General features: G+C 40.2%; 1 protein-coding gene across 2 annotated transcripts; it reads right to left on the reverse strand.

Annotated features, from left to right (window-relative positions):
- Window positions 1–943: 943 nt before the first annotated feature.
- pitpnb (phosphatidylinositol transfer protein, beta) lies at window positions 944–15,241 on the reverse strand. 2 transcript variants are annotated; one of them, XM_061800141.1, is made up of 12 exons: window positions 15,146–15,241; window positions 12,681–12,711; window positions 11,387–11,532; window positions 11,194–11,285; window positions 10,234–10,241; window positions 8,260–8,334; window positions 8,026–8,109; window positions 5,366–5,443; window positions 5,186–5,290; window positions 4,732–4,854; window positions 4,581–4,665; window positions 944–3,657 (listed from the first exon to the last, which is right to left on the reverse strand). In XM_061800141.1, exons 1-11 carry the CDS (start codon window positions 15,163–15,165, stop codon window positions 4,618–4,620), a joined length of 810 nt encoding a protein of 269 aa, XP_061656125.1. In that variant the 5' UTR covers window positions 15,166–15,241; the 3' UTR covers window positions 944–3,657; window positions 4,581–4,617. The 2 variants fall into 2 exon arrangements, with proteins under 2 accessions (XP_061656125.1, XP_061656124.1); XM_061800140.1 differs by lacking the exon at window positions 4,581–4,665.
- Between the last annotated feature and the right edge of the window lie 170 nt (window positions 15,242–15,411).

Below are 15,411 nucleotides of genomic sequence, written 5' to 3' on the forward strand. Positions count from 1 at the left end.
TGAATAATCATCATCTTTGGTGAGTATGATGTATTTTATTTCCATTTTTTCATGTTATTAGATAAACATTGGTTTTGTACTTCTTCAGAATATGTGTATATGTGCGTGTTTTGCATTGCTGTGATAGTGGTGATATTAGGTAGATTTAGCAGCCCGAGCTGCACATATTTTGAGAAAAAGACTCTGAGAGAGGCAGCATGGTGGGCCACTGGTTAGAGCGTCTGCCTCACACTTCTGAGGACCAGGGTTCAAATCCCCGGTCCCGCCTGTGTGGAGTTTGCATGTTCTTCCCGGGCCTGCGTGGGTTTTCTCCGGGCACTCAAAAAAAAAAACATTTTTTAAAAATGCCACTCTATAATATTGCAATTCATACAAACATACAGTAATTACATAATACATATTCTGCAAAGAATTAAAGTTTTTCCTTCGATCCAGTCGACATTGTGCTGCTCCGGGTTATTCACAGAGGATAAATACATCCCTTTTAGTAATGATATATTGTCTGTCTCCATGCGTTTCTGCACCATTTTTGTTCAAACGTCTATTGCCACACCGATGCTATTCATTAGCTTGTCTATGGCGTTTTGCAATGTATGTTAGCATCAGGCTAAATGGACTTTAATAAGGACAAAACTATGTGGTCGTTTTTAATTACACGATGTGTAATTCTTTTTGTTTTGTTTCGTTAAATTTCAACTGGGAGTGGCAATAGACAGCTTGAAGCCTATTTTATGAAGAATTGTTCACTATCTTCTGAACTGCTGCATGGCAAAAAAAAAAAGTTTCAAAAGTTCACTATGTGGGGAAATAAAGCACATGCCATTGTCATTTGCTTTTTCTATAAGCAAAGAATTCCAAAAATTGGATTTTTGTTCAATGTTAATGCCGTATTGCCCACTTCTAATTGAGCAATTGAGATTTAAAAAAAACAGCACACAAGATCTCTCATTTGTTGAAATTTATTAGATATTCTGTTGTGTTCCGTTGTCCAGACCTTCAGTCACAGCTTGACAACTGTGACAAATAAACCAGAAAAAAAGTAACTAATAATCATACATTCACTACTGATACCCCTGAATGTTGCTTTCGTGACCCGGTCCTTTCCATCAATGGAGGAGGAGGAGAAAAAAAAAAAAAAAAAATGTTTTTTGTTGGTTTTTTTTTTTAAACCAATGTTCGAAAAAAACGTCGTTGCCTTTGCTTCTAGTCCTGCCCTCACAGTCAAACCCCAGCTGGCATTATCAAAAGGATTTCCCTTTAGCAAACACAGAAACAAAATAAAAACATTGAAGACAAACAGAGGGAAGAGGCTGAGGAAATTCTGACACGTCGTCGTGTTGCTGTGTGAGGTTTGAACGGGTTGAAAGATAACTTTTTTTCTTTTTAATGCAGCCATCGCATGAAGCTGGTACACATGAAAATCCATTGAACATTTATTCCCCATCCTCGATATTCATCTTCAGGTCCATGTACTAGTACCCTCTTTGTCATACTTGTAGGGCAACTAAGTGACATGAGTAAGGCAAAACTGTGTATTAATTCTATATCATGTCCTGCTTAATGTTGTACTAGTAGCCAAAAGTAGCACTAGCAGTGAAAAAAAAAAAAAAAAAAAAAAAAAAAAACTACTCTCGTTCTACTAGTGCGCTGAATGGTCTTACTAGTGATGACAAAGGGCATACTAGTACGTGGACCTGAAGCTGGATATCCAGGATATGGAATAAACTCTTAAACCAATTTCCACAGTACACTTCAATGACAATTGGAGCAACACACACGCGTGACAATAAAGAAACGAGACTGCGCCGGCTCATTTCTTTTGTCACACCTCGCGTACGTGGTTCAACTATGTAGGCGATACAGTCTAAAACCACACATGAAAACGCTACCGACCCGAAAAGTACACTTATGACAAACAGCACGACCTCGAACGTTTTTAGCTAGTTAGCCGTCGACGCTTGTTAAAATGCAGCCTTGCCGCCGCATCCATCTACGCCGTCGAGTTCATTCATCCAAGGGCGTACTCGAGCTAGGCCATTCCAACTGTGTCCGTGCGTTATTTCTCGTCGTGCTTGTAAACCGCTGTAATGACTAGCGGTTTCCTGTAGATGGTGGCGTTGCATCACTTCTGAGATCAGCACAACTTTTGCGTAGAAGATAAAGACTAGGCACTGAATCTCAGAGTCTCACGTTTATGAGGGAGAGAAATGCCAACGTTGGAAGTCAAACAAGTTTAAGTACCTCACACTCAAGAGTATGTAGAGGTACATGTATGGTATAATAAGAGTATATGTCGCGGTAGGTAGTAGTGCTGCGATTGTGGAAAAAAAATAACTGTTCATGGAGTGAATGTCCAATGACGTTAAGAAAAATGATTACTTTTTTAAATGACATTCAACTCTCGTCATGCAGCAAGTCTGCGTCGCTCATGGTGAGTTTCTTGGTTGGATACAGTAAACGCTCGTTTACTGTGGTGGATACGTTCAAGAAAATCACACAGTAAATGAATTCCGCAAAGTATCGACTAATTATTTTATTATATAGAAGTTTCATATTTACATTCCAATGACAATTTGTGAAACTGCACTTGAGGTGCAGGTATTTTATTCGTCCACTAGAGGTCGCCATCCATACCGTATCTACAAATAAATTATATTACCATCTAAAGCCCTTTCTCAGTCTTGTTTTTGTTGTTTTCTAGTTTGATGTGTCACAAAAGCAAGCATTAGCGTTAAAGTCACTGTTTTGCTTGATGTGTTTGTTTGTTTTTCCACAAAATGCTTGTTTTCTCCACTTTTTGTTCAGAAACGTTTTGGTGAAACCAACCCATGCTCTATTGCTGATGACTAAAGAAAAGAAAAACTTTTGTGTATTGTTTTGAGTAGTCGCATTTATATCTAACGTGCCGCTTCCAAGCGTGCTCGAGAAGGGAAGTGTGCCAACCATGAGTATACATTTGAGCACAATGTTGGACTTTGGGCGTCAACTGGCCTCGAGCAGGGTTCGAATGGGCCTCGGCTGAGTACGCCTTTAAAATCGTCCGAAACAGCGGGAGAATACTTGTTAAAAAGAATAACGCTGCGGTCACAAATGCTCCCTGGACACTGACGGAAAATAAAAATGGGTGTGACATCATTTGCACAGGTGGCGGGAGGGCTTTCAACAACACGGACAAATACTGCGTTGTAGTACAGACAAACACGGAGAACAACAACAATGGGGGCGATCATAATAAAAATGGCCCAACGGCTGCGCGAGTCAGCCAGTTTTGGTGAGGACCTTCATGTCTAAAAAGCACATTCGTCTCCTAATGGTCAATTTAAAAGGCTCCACGCAAGAGTAAAAACAAAGCCCCGTCCATCGGAATCACTATCATTTACATTTCAGGCAAATTACATCTGTGCAAAGAGATTTTTTTGTCTTTGTGTACGTATATATAATTATATATATGCAAAACCAGGTTGTTGTTGTTGTTGTTGGAGCAGAGTGGGGAGGGGTCTGTACAGTATCGGGGAACCCGGGCCACTTCCTCCCGGTGGCGGCGGCGGCGGCGGTGGTGGGCGTGTCTCCGATGACATCATCAAGACAGGGTCGGGGTGGTTTGGCTCATTGCTCGTGAGCAGCACTGGTGCCTCGAATCGGACCGGTTTTACGCAGCTGGATGGATTAAACAGGGGGGGGGGGGGGGGGGGGGAGAATCGGTTAAAATATATAGGAAACACATTTCATGCAGGAGAATATGCGGTGAAATGTAGAAAGCAGCGAAAGGAGCTGGAAGAGAAACCAATCAGTGAAAGAGAAGGAATGAGAAACGACAGTAGATGACAAATGCAACCAGTTCAGGCAAAGTGGCACCGAACAAAAGTCCTGGAAAGAGCCAGGAAATACACAAGGACAATCGGGCCGTTTTTGTCCTATAAAACGAGGTACGTTAGTTAAGAGCATATTTGCCCCGATAATAGGGTCCCAAACGGGTCGGGGCCAACAATCTTAAATATTGACAGTGTTCAATATTTACAATCAAAAATCTTTCAGTGTGTGGGGAAAGCCGTCGACTGCGCAAGTCACGATGCTGCTAATAGTAAATTTCGGATTAGCGGATTGTAGCCAATCAAGAAGCGGCCTGACTAACGAACAAGAGGCAGTAGAAATAAAACCAAACGTCCTACCTGATGTTTTTTTGCAGTCTTTCCTGACAACATCACCGTGCTACAACACTGTCTCCCGCCCTTCGGCAACACTCCGCAAACATCGGCGCATAGCCGCAAGTGTCTGCTCGTCTTCATTTTTGTGAGATCGCGTGTGATCCCGCGAGATTTCTGCCTGGGCGGACGAGTTTCTATTTCGGCCGTGGAACAGAATCTTTCTGTATGCGGTGTTCTGTGTTGAGACTGTTAACATGTTACCAATACAACTGTGACCCGGACACAAAAAAAAAAAAACAAACATGAATCCCCGTGGGGAGTGACAGGATGTGAACAATGACGAAGAGGAGTTAGAAGCGCGATGAAGGACAGACAAAGAGCACGAAGCTCTCCATGCAGGCGGCGGCTGGCGGGTCGTCTCCATGCGTGACTTACTCAGCCTGCCTCTAGAGTTTGACTACAGCGACGGCGTCTACTCGTCTGTCGCCGAGGTGCCTCGCACGTCGCCCTTCTGGCGCATCTAATGTGACATTACAAGGTTAACGCTTGGCCTTTTGCCGGAGGACCGGCGGGAGATGTTCTTTACCTCCTCCAGCTCTCTTTGGGTCTCCTCCTCCATGCGCCTGATGTCCTCCATGGTCAGACCCACCCACTTGTCCACCCAGCAGAAGAGCTGGCGGTGGAAGTTGGTGAAGATGCGCTTCTCTTGCTGTGGATACAAACGCAGGGAAGAAGTGAAATCGTAGATTTGTTTCTCAATACATGCTTGAAGATAATTGCTGAAAATGTGCAAAGACGGAGAACTACGCAGTAATGAATTGCAGAAATACAGCGTTGAGTCCCTCCAGTCCCGATATGAGAACTTCAGTCCCAATTTCAACATGCGCTTAGCTAGCTAGCTATGCCTACATCCCAAAAATGCATCTTCAGTTCAAAGCGCCTCGTTGTCGGATGTGAGCGGAAGCAAAAAATAATCGCACCGTTCTCCATGAAGCTTTGAGCTTCAGAAATGCGACAAGACGCAGACATGTGGCGTTTACCCTGTGGATGAAGTTCTCCACTCTGGTTTGAAAGCCCCACCACCGGAACTTGACGGAAACCAGCTTGTACGCGCACATGTACGGACAGTCTGTCTTCAACTCGTTCTGCGTGCGACAAAGAAACGACATTCAAAAATCAAAAAACCGGGATGCTCAACCTCTGCTGGCTGTGTCGCTTGCCTTCCACTCGGGGCCGAGGGGGCCTCTTCCGGTTTTGACCGAGCGGAAGAGGGAGGGATCTTCTTCTGCTTTGTAGTCCTGCAATAAAACACCATCAAATGCCGACTTGAGACTGTGTCACTTTATATACTACAAAAAAGCAATAAAGAAATGTTTCTATTACACACACCAGCAGACATCTCCAGGACTTTGTCATGTAGTCCATTACACAAATGGACACAAACAAGACGTTGTCACACGGAGTTTCCGCAAAACTGCCGCATAGGAGATGTAAAAGTAGAGCTGACATTTACGTGGAACCCAGACAAGTGGGACATTGATGATTAATTTCCCATGATCAGAACAGGGCACAGCCCCACGGCCTCGCACTGACCTGTGACCGACTTCAAAAGTTTTGCTTGGGAAAAAAAGAAAAAGTATCCGCCTCCCCTGGTGGAATCATCCTCCATTTGCCAACAGATAGGCCCAAGACTAGCAAACTCAAGTACAAAAGGGAAGAATTGGACAAATCGGCTACATTCAAAACTTGCTAGTAAATGCCCCCTTAACATGAGTTTGAATGGTATTGTTAATTCTGAACAGCTATAAATCCCCAGTTATAAGAGGGTGTGCACAATTGTGCAACCCCATTATCCCCCGCGCCCCCAATTGGGTTGTATACGTTTACAGGTCCCATTAGCAGTGTTCTATATAAAGTTTTCAAATGAATTAACTGGGTCTCATTTTTTATATTACAAAAACCTGGCATTTGAACAGGGGTGTGTAGACGTTTTCTATCTGCTGTACCTTGAAAAAAAAAAAAAAACTACTTTGCCATCAACTTTGAAAGGTTTGCCACAGCAAGGAAGGAGTTCAAATGGGGTCTTTGTTGTTGGTGTTCTTGCACGATGCCGTTTTAATCCGGCAGCTCAGCGGAGGGAAAGCGTGGGGAGCACCTGCAGCAGATGGACGAGCCGCTTAAGCCGCACCTCCTCGCTGAGCCACTTAACTCATTACTGCGCCCAAGCTCGTGTGAGAAACTGCAGATCCAAAATGGAGGGGGGGAGAAAAAAAAAATGGCCCCAACACCTCCTTTTTGTCTTTAAACCAGTGGAAATGTGATGTAAGCGGTACAATGTCAAGGGGCTTAGAAGACATCAACACGTACGAAAGAATATTAGTACCACGTTGAAAAGTATACATACAGTGGTGTATTGAGACACGAGTTGAATTCGTTCCATGACCACGCTGGTAACACACAACACCTGTATGTCAAATCTGTCAAAACTTTTCCCCATTGAAATGTAAAGAAATATCGTTACAGTGAACCCCACCCAGCATACTCGTGGTTCGGCACCCGCGGAGTCACCTTTTGGCAGATTTTTGGGGTCTTTTCCTTTTTGCAGGGTAACCAACCCCGAAACTGCTTAAGGCGGTTTATCCCCACTTAAAAAATAAAAAATGTACACTACTGCAGACAAGAGTTTCACAAGTACTGTAAATACTTCAGTAACCCGCTGTAACAATCCCTTTTCGCAGAGGCTCAAGAATATATGTGACTGTGAGTTTTGTTATATTTTGTGGCTACGGGTGTTTACATGTGTAGCTGCACCATTTGTGTTCAAATATCTGCTTCTTAAGGTGTTATCAGAGCGCCACATAGCTGCTATTCGTTTACCCCGTCTATGGCGTTTCTCATTACATGTTAGCAGTAAACTAGTGGACTTCAGGACAAAACAGTGTTATTTAAAAAAATAAAATAAAATACACAAAGTGTAATTATCTGTTTTATGTTTAGTTTGACAGTAAATCTCAACTGGGAGTGGCATTTAACAGCTTGAAGCCTCTTTTTTGAAGAATTATTTACTATCTGCCAAACTGAGTTCACTTTCGCCATACAGCGCACGTATGTCAATTTTTTTCCTCTTAAGTCAAAGCAAAAAATAAATAAATCATCCAAACCTAGAAATAAAACTCCTAAGTCACTCATAGCTCAAGGTACCATTATATACTGACGCGTCACATGTCTGTTGACAAACAGTGACTTCAGTCTCCTAGTATTACAATTTACTTTGAAGGGAAAAACATGACTATTGTTTTAATATTAATACTTTTCCCACAAAAAAAATTACAACTACAGATAATATTGCAACTTTTTTCAAGAACAAATATACTTCATTCTCATATTGCAACTTTCTTCTGTCAAAAATATTTTCTCATAATGTCAACTTTTTTTCTCTATTTTTGTGGCAGTTGTACTGTGAAACATTTGAAACAGGAATCCGTGCCTACATCATAGCTCAGCTGGATCAATGTCATGAATTTTACTTTGGAGTCAGCCAGTCCTCCCTGAAACATCCCCAGTTGGTTCAAAATGAAAAATGCTGCTGCTCGTCTCTTAACTGGAGCACTTCTAAATTATGTTCTGTTCAATTGTCTTATATTCGATTTGTATTTATGAACGGCACTTTGTTTCAGCTGCAGTAGCTCTATAAATAAAATTGAGTTGACCAATACGCCAATGAAAAAAATATAAATTCGGTTCTCAAGACAATGACTTTTCCTGTAAGTTTGAGTTTTTAATAACATGACAATATAATATATTGTCTTTGTTATATATATGTATATATTATAATATATACACATCAGCATTACAGAGTTTGCAGCTGTTGAGGACTCACCCCTGGCGCCACTTCCTCTTTGTTTGCGATGTCTATAGGAACCACCTCCACGGTTCTCCACGTCTGCTCGTCCAGGTCGTGCACCTGATACACGAGGCATGATGCTAACACAGTGACAATTCAACAGCACAACATCCAAGGAGGGTGCATTATTGGAATTATGGGAAACGTGGGATCCCGTGTTTTTGGTGCCGACTCGAGGGGTGTCCGAAGGCCTTTGTCGGCTTGACTCACGTTTTCTACCGTTCCCAAGTCAGGCTTGTGCCACGTCTCGATCTTGATCTCAAAGTCATCTTTCATGTATTCGTTCTGCGAGGCAGGAGAGGAACGCACGTGAGTTATCAGGTGGATATCAGTGTTCTCAACGCTGCTTTACATCAAAAAAGCCCTCATGACAATCAAGTTGTATTTTCAGGAAGATAAAACGGTTGCAGTCCTTCGAGAATAAGGCTGTCTGTCCTTTTGAGAAAAACGCTACATCTTATGAGAACAATTTTATTTATTTATTTTTTAAAGTTGTGTTTTATAACAAATTCCGATTTTTTAGAGAATAAACATGTATTTTTGACAAAAAAATCTTAAATCTTATGCGAAAAAAGCTATATATATTTTTTTTTAGGCTACAGTCGTAATCAATACATTTTTCGATAATAGAAGTCTTTTTTTGCAGGGAAAAAAGTCATCTTGGAGAATAACGTCCTATTCTTTTAGAATGAAAGTGTATTTTTTGACAAAAAAAAAAATCTTAGGAGAATAGTCATATTTTATGAAGGAAAAAAAGGTTGGAATCCTACGAGAATAAAGTCATACTTTTGAGAAAAAAGTTGTAATTTGAGGAGAATAAAATCTTATATTTAGAGTGAATTTTTATTTTATTTTTTTTAATAAAAGTTATTTTTTAGAGAATAAAGTCATAATCAGAAAAATGTTACATTTTTATGAAAAGGGTCTTAATCTTGTTAACAGCAGTATTTTCTCAAGAAATAAACTGTCATAATCCTTATAAGAATGGAGTACTATTTTTTAAATAATAAAAGTACCTTTCTTGGGAAAACATGTCATGAGAATAAAGTCCTATTTTTTTAGGGAATAAAGTCATCATCAGAATAAAGTTGCATTTTTACGAACAATGGTCATAATCCTGAGAACAAAGTTGTATTTTTCGAGAGGAGAAATTTTTTTTTAAATTATATGGGACAAAGGTCCTATTTTTCAAGAATAAAAGTCTTGTTTTTTGTGGGGAAAAAAAAGTTTGTCTTAAAAAAGTCCTACTCGTTAAAAAAAATAAAATAAAATAAAGAATTTTTGATAAAACTGTCCTTTGTGAACAGTCATTTTTCCAAGAATAAAAACAATTTGAAAATGTATTTTTATGAGTCATAATCTTAAAAGGATAATGTATTTTCATGACAAAAAAAAATGACTTATGAAAACATGCCGTACTTTTGGACAAAAAAAGTGGTAATCGATGAAACCAGAATAAATCCAAATGTTTAGATGATATAAGTCATATTTTTAGAGAATAAAATTCAATTTTATGAGGATAAGGTCCTTTTATGAGAATTTGTTTTTCTAATCCCACGAGAACAAAGTCGTACTTCTGTGACAAAAAAGTTCCAATCCTATTATTCAAGAATAGTCACATTTTTAGATAAACAAAATCATATTTTTACTCTTTTAAAAATAAAGCTGCAGTTTTATGAGAAAAAAAATAATCTAATCCCATGAGAAAAAGTCATTTTTGAAAAAAAAATGTGCAGTCCAGACAAGAGATAAAGTCAAATTTTTTAGAATTATTTTTACAGAATGTCAATTTTATGAAAAGTTGTATTTTTATGAAAAAAAGGTCATGATCCAATAACAACCAACTCGTAATTTAACAATATGAGAATAAAGTCCTATTTTACGAGAGCTTATCAGAACAATTTTATTTTTTGTGGAACAAGACTTGATCTTATAAGAATAAAATTGACGTTACCAGGCAGAAATCAGTGTTGACAGATGTAGCTGATCTAAACCAAGTGACTTGGTGAGCTCGCCATGAACGGAGGCCGGGATTTATCGCTAAATCCAATCAAGCAATAAGAGTATTAGAGAGCCACCGCGCTGCTTCTGACCACTGCGGCGTGACGGTGCGCCCTAACGCTCGCCAGAAGGAAGAGGGCGCTATCGCGAACGTGTGCCGTAAGAGACAAAGATGACACTCACCGTCACGACTGCAGCGGGCGGCGGGAGAAAAAGGAAAACAAAAGAGGTGTTAGTGTCATCAATGAGCACTTTCAAAACACACAAACATTCATTTTATAGCACACTTTTATCCTATTTTCAATACAATCGAAAGTTCAAATGCCCGAGGAATTTGGAATAAAACAAAAAGAATGCTACTGCTGCACCACCTTAGCGCTTATTCTTCTGGCGTTTTACATTTGACGTTATTTAGCGGTCAGCATGACTTCTCTGTGTGCTCCTGTTCCTTAATCATCATGCAGCTTTAGTCATAACGATACTTGTCAGGAGGTGTAGTTTATTCGCCGCCTACTTAAAGGAGCAGCCCGGTATTTGATTTTCCAGTTTCTCCCCCATTAATTATGCATTTAGCCCATCAAATAATTGCTTAATTGATTTGTTGTATATGATGCAATAAAAAAAAAAAAGTTAAATAATTGTTTATAAAATATTGTTTTATTTTATTGATTGGTTAATTATAAAAATAAAACATTTAAATGATTATTAAAATACATATTTTACAGTCCGTTAAATCAAACGTGGCCCTTGACCGTACCCCGCCTCTCGCCCGAAGATTGCTGGGATAGGCTCCGGCACGCCAGCGATGAATGAATGATTTGAAACTACCTTTTGTAAATACTCCCACCCCCCATGATCGGCTATAGTTGATAAAGCTTCTTTTTCATTACATTGTTTGCCTGCTGTAACCAGTGAATTCCCCTGCTGTGGGATCAATAATGTCTTATCTTGACAATTAAGAACGTTAAAACCTAAATTAAAACATTGCCTGTGGCCACAGTTTGACACATTTTCGTTTCTCTTTTTTTTTGGATTCCAAATACAAAATCCAGTCAACTTTACATGTTATCCAGTATTAGATGATATATATCATCATCCAATTAGATCACATCATTGTGACTCTTCTACTGTCTGGCGACTTACCGGTGCGACAGTAGGGGTAGGCATTCCAGGCCTTTTCGTGAAAAACAAACGCCGACTCTGGCGCGAGCATCCTCACGTATCCTGGGACTTTACTGCAAGGGGGGGGGGGGGGGGGGCGAGAGACAAAGAGCCCAGTGAGGGGACGTCCGTGGGCGAGCGTTCAAAGTGCAAAAAGTGCGGGTGGCACAATGACCTCTTGAGGTGGTAGATTTTGTGCGTGAACTGTCCCTTCTCGCCGTCCTCCTCGTAGGGCTCGTTCTTGAGCACCTCGATGCCCTCGCCGCCGCCCGTCTCATTCTTGCTGGCCTCGGCCACCGAGTACAGCTGGCCCACTTGATACTGCCGGCGGAATGCGCAACAGCGGGTGAAAAGACTTTAAAACCCCCGTAAAAAGGCAGTTCCCCCCCCCCCCCCCCTTTCCTGATTCTGACTATAAAATACATAAGCCCATTTGTCCAGAAATAACTACATTTTCAAAATGTTTCCTTGATTGCTCAAATGGACCTGTAAAAATCTCAATTTTCCTTCCATAAAAAAATTATTTTTGTAACCAATCCCATTCGAGCACAAATAACCAAATTTTCCAAATATTTCCTTCCTGGTTGATCAACTTGACCTGTAAAAATCTAGAATTTCCTGGGTCAGATTAACCTGACAAAAATGTTTTAATGTGCACATTTGAAATGTGTTCTTTTTAAAAGGATTTAACATGAAGAGAGTTTTATAAAAATGTGCGTCATTCATGGTAAATAACCACATTTCCCAAACGTTTGCTTCGCTCCATTTAATTACTGATTTTGTGGGTCAAATCGACCCTCAAAAGTCTGGATTTTTTTCTCCAGGTAGAACAAAAATAATGTTAATTTTTAATGTACAAATGTATTATGGTAAATCTCTTGGCCTTATGTTGTTATACTTTTTTTTTTTTACTTTGAAACTACATTTTCTGGGTCAAAATGACCAGTAAAAGTCTATATTGTGTTTTTTTTAACATCTATATGTAAAAAAACGTTCACGCTAAAACTTATTCTGCTGGCCCTATTTTTGTTCTTCAGTTTTATGATGAAGTTTTAATGATTTTTTGATGATCAAACGTGCAGTGGGTCACACTGACCCATTAAACAATCATAACAGCGGGGTTACTTTAAGCACAAATAAAGCTCTCGCCTTCATATACTTTTTTTATTATTTTTTGTTTTGTTTTAATGGAGCAAGTTCCACCTTGCGGCCTCCTTTCACACTGCCAAAACTAATCTCAGTGCTGCGTGTGGTAATTAGAGCTCGTTTGGCCATTGCTGCACTCTAGTCGTCTTTAGGGAATTACTCGGAATGTGATTGTGAAAGGAAAACAAGGTGAAAACGTGAATGGACAGTCACAACCTAAGGCGATGATTATGAATTGCTGCCTTCGGGACTGCTGGGCTGCAGGAAAAATCCCTCCTTCGAGGCCAGATAATTGAACATTTCTTGAATGCAACGACACTCACCTCTTCAACAGAAATGGGCAACACCACACGGCTGCAGACACAAAACAAAAAGTGGGGTGTTATTATAGTGCTGTCAACTCAAATTATAGCTTCAATTTAACTTATGCATAGCATAAAAACTACAGCATAAAAACCTAAAATCCTCTTAAACAATGGACGCATACACAAAAGCATTTTCACTGATTGACTTGACGTTTATACACCAAATTATGTATGTGCAATCAATATTATGCAGGCAAACCATATATTTTCTCATCAATATTATGCCACTCAAATATGCACTCCTTATATAAATGTGACTGCAGCGTACTGAATGCTTATTATTGTATGTACATGTAAACATGCTAAATCTCAAATTTGGGGTAGCGCATGTACAATATGCACGTGAATATTTTCCCCACATGATGAATCAAGTATGCTTATGTACATAATTGTAATTTGTTTGAAGGTCTCAGGACATTTGGCAGAGGTGTCAAACTCAAGGCCCAGGAGCCACATCGGGCCCGCCACACCATTTTAGGTGGCCCGCGAAAGCAAATCATTTGCGTCAACGTCCATGATTCTTGCTTAAATCTGTTCCAACATTTCAAATCGTCATGTGAAATGACATTTAGATATTGTAAAAAAAATTTTTACCAAAACACTTTTTACAGTAACAGTTATTGAACAAAATGTTATCCTTGACTTCTGATTTCAGAACAAATGATCCATCAATTTACTATGATGAGGTGATGAAACATTTACATGATTTCACAGTCGTAACGGTCCTGAGGAAAACTGTACCAACAATGCGGCCCACGACAAAATTGAGTTTAACACCCGTGAATGAGCAACAAAACAGATGACAGCATTTGACTGTGACACTGATTGGTGACCATTTTGTGCCCAGAACCTCAATTTTACAAAAGGAAGTCACTTTACCAGAGAGGACAGTTATTTATTTATTGATTTTCCTCTGAATCTGTTATAATTAAAACGACATCGGGGAAATGTTGTTTCACATAGCACGTCGTAACCATGTATTAAAAAGGCAATTTTGTTTTTAGCTATTTGCTACACAGCACAAATCTCTGTCCTGACTCAAGTCATTAGCTAGCTCAATAAAATAGATGACAGATTTTTAACGTGACACACACAAAAAAAAAAGGCCAGCGACAATTTAGAGAAGCGAGCCTTTGTTTGGAAACCCACTCCTACAAAAGGAAGTCACTTCGTCTTAGTGGTCAGTTTTGATTTATTTGCTCTAAATCTGTTAGTTCCAACTCCATTCATGATGTAGTAATAGACACTGCAAGCAGTTACGGTGTATTGAATTCAACATTTATTTCTTGTTTTCTTATTTGGCTAAGAGAATTTACAAGCTACTGGTACATTCACCAGATTGTTGTCGCAGAACAAACCTCACCGATGACTATTAGCTAGCTTAATCAATTACAGATTACAGAATGTTATCATGACACTAAACACTGACTGGCCATCTTTTTTCGCCCTGAACCTTTTTTTTTTTCTACAAAAGGAAGTCACTGCACCTGAGTGGCAGGTTTTGACTGATTCCCTCTACATTAGGGATATTTGTTTTTAGCCAGGAATAAGTGTACATTTTTGCCATTTGGCCGGTTGAACTCACCAGCGACAGGTGGATTCACCAACTTGAAACAGCTCAAATCTCTGCGCCACGACTCCCAATGATTAGCTAGTTAATTATCGACTTAGTTACATGTCGTGTTAGTAGTTCAAACGCTGGGTTTCATGTAAAGCGCCGGGCTGCTTTGCAAGTTCGCCATGCTAACAGTTGCAATTAATCGCCCAATATAAAATGGGGCTAATTGCCACGCGAGTGTCGCCGAAGTAGCAGGCCAATTCCGCGTCCTCCTTGCACAAATGTCTTGAGGAAAAAAAAGCGTCCCGCAGGCATTCGTGTACTTGTTTAGGTTGTTGACAATAGTGCCAGCTATTGTGAAACGTCTGTGTTGAGGGCGGTGCTAGGGAAGTGCTCTGCTGATAGCCTAGCCTAGCCTAGCCTTTCCTGCTAGCGTTGAGGGCTAAATCCGACGGAGCCTTAAGCTGTCCCTCAAAAGCTTAACATTACGCCACTTTGGGGCTATAACGGGATGCTAACCAAAGCTTGTGAGGTTAGCACGCCTATGCGGCAACGTTAAACGCATTAAAGGCGGCGCTGTGTGTGTCTTTTTTGATTTGATATACATGACTCATATTGAATAGGAGGCTAATTGGCCACGCTAGCAGTAGCGTTCCACTAGCAACGCTTTAAAAAAGAAAAAAAAAAAAGACCGGTATCCCGTTATCCACGTCCGTTATCCAGCCCGCTTTTAAACGGCCTTTTTTTCGGGTTTCAGGCTAGGAAACTCAACGAAGCACGCCGATCGCTAATAAGCCCTGAAATGGATGAAAATGCGCTAAAGCGATGATTAGAGGGGGGAAAAAAACCAACACGTCAGACTCACTATTCCTTGATGAGCACCATCTTCGTCCGCCGGTCTGCGCCTGCGCAGTGGCAGGCGAGACCAGCAAGCGCTGTCAACAAGTTGGCCCCGCCCTCCGGGAATCATCCGATTGGCTGAGCGAACCGATCAATCATTACCTTTAAACCAAACAATCAATCTTTAGCCTCGACTTTGAGATTAGCATTTTGACTCATAAAAATCTTCATCGAAACTGTGCACATTTATAATAATCCACGTGTGTCAGTTGTAAATTAATTATATCTTTA

Source organism: Phyllopteryx taeniolatus, chromosome 15, assembly GCF_024500385.1.
Source record: "Phyllopteryx taeniolatus isolate TA_2022b chromosome 15, UOR_Ptae_1.2, whole genome shotgun sequence".
Lineage (NCBI taxonomy): Eukaryota > Metazoa > Chordata > Actinopteri > Syngnathiformes > Syngnathidae > Phyllopteryx > Phyllopteryx taeniolatus.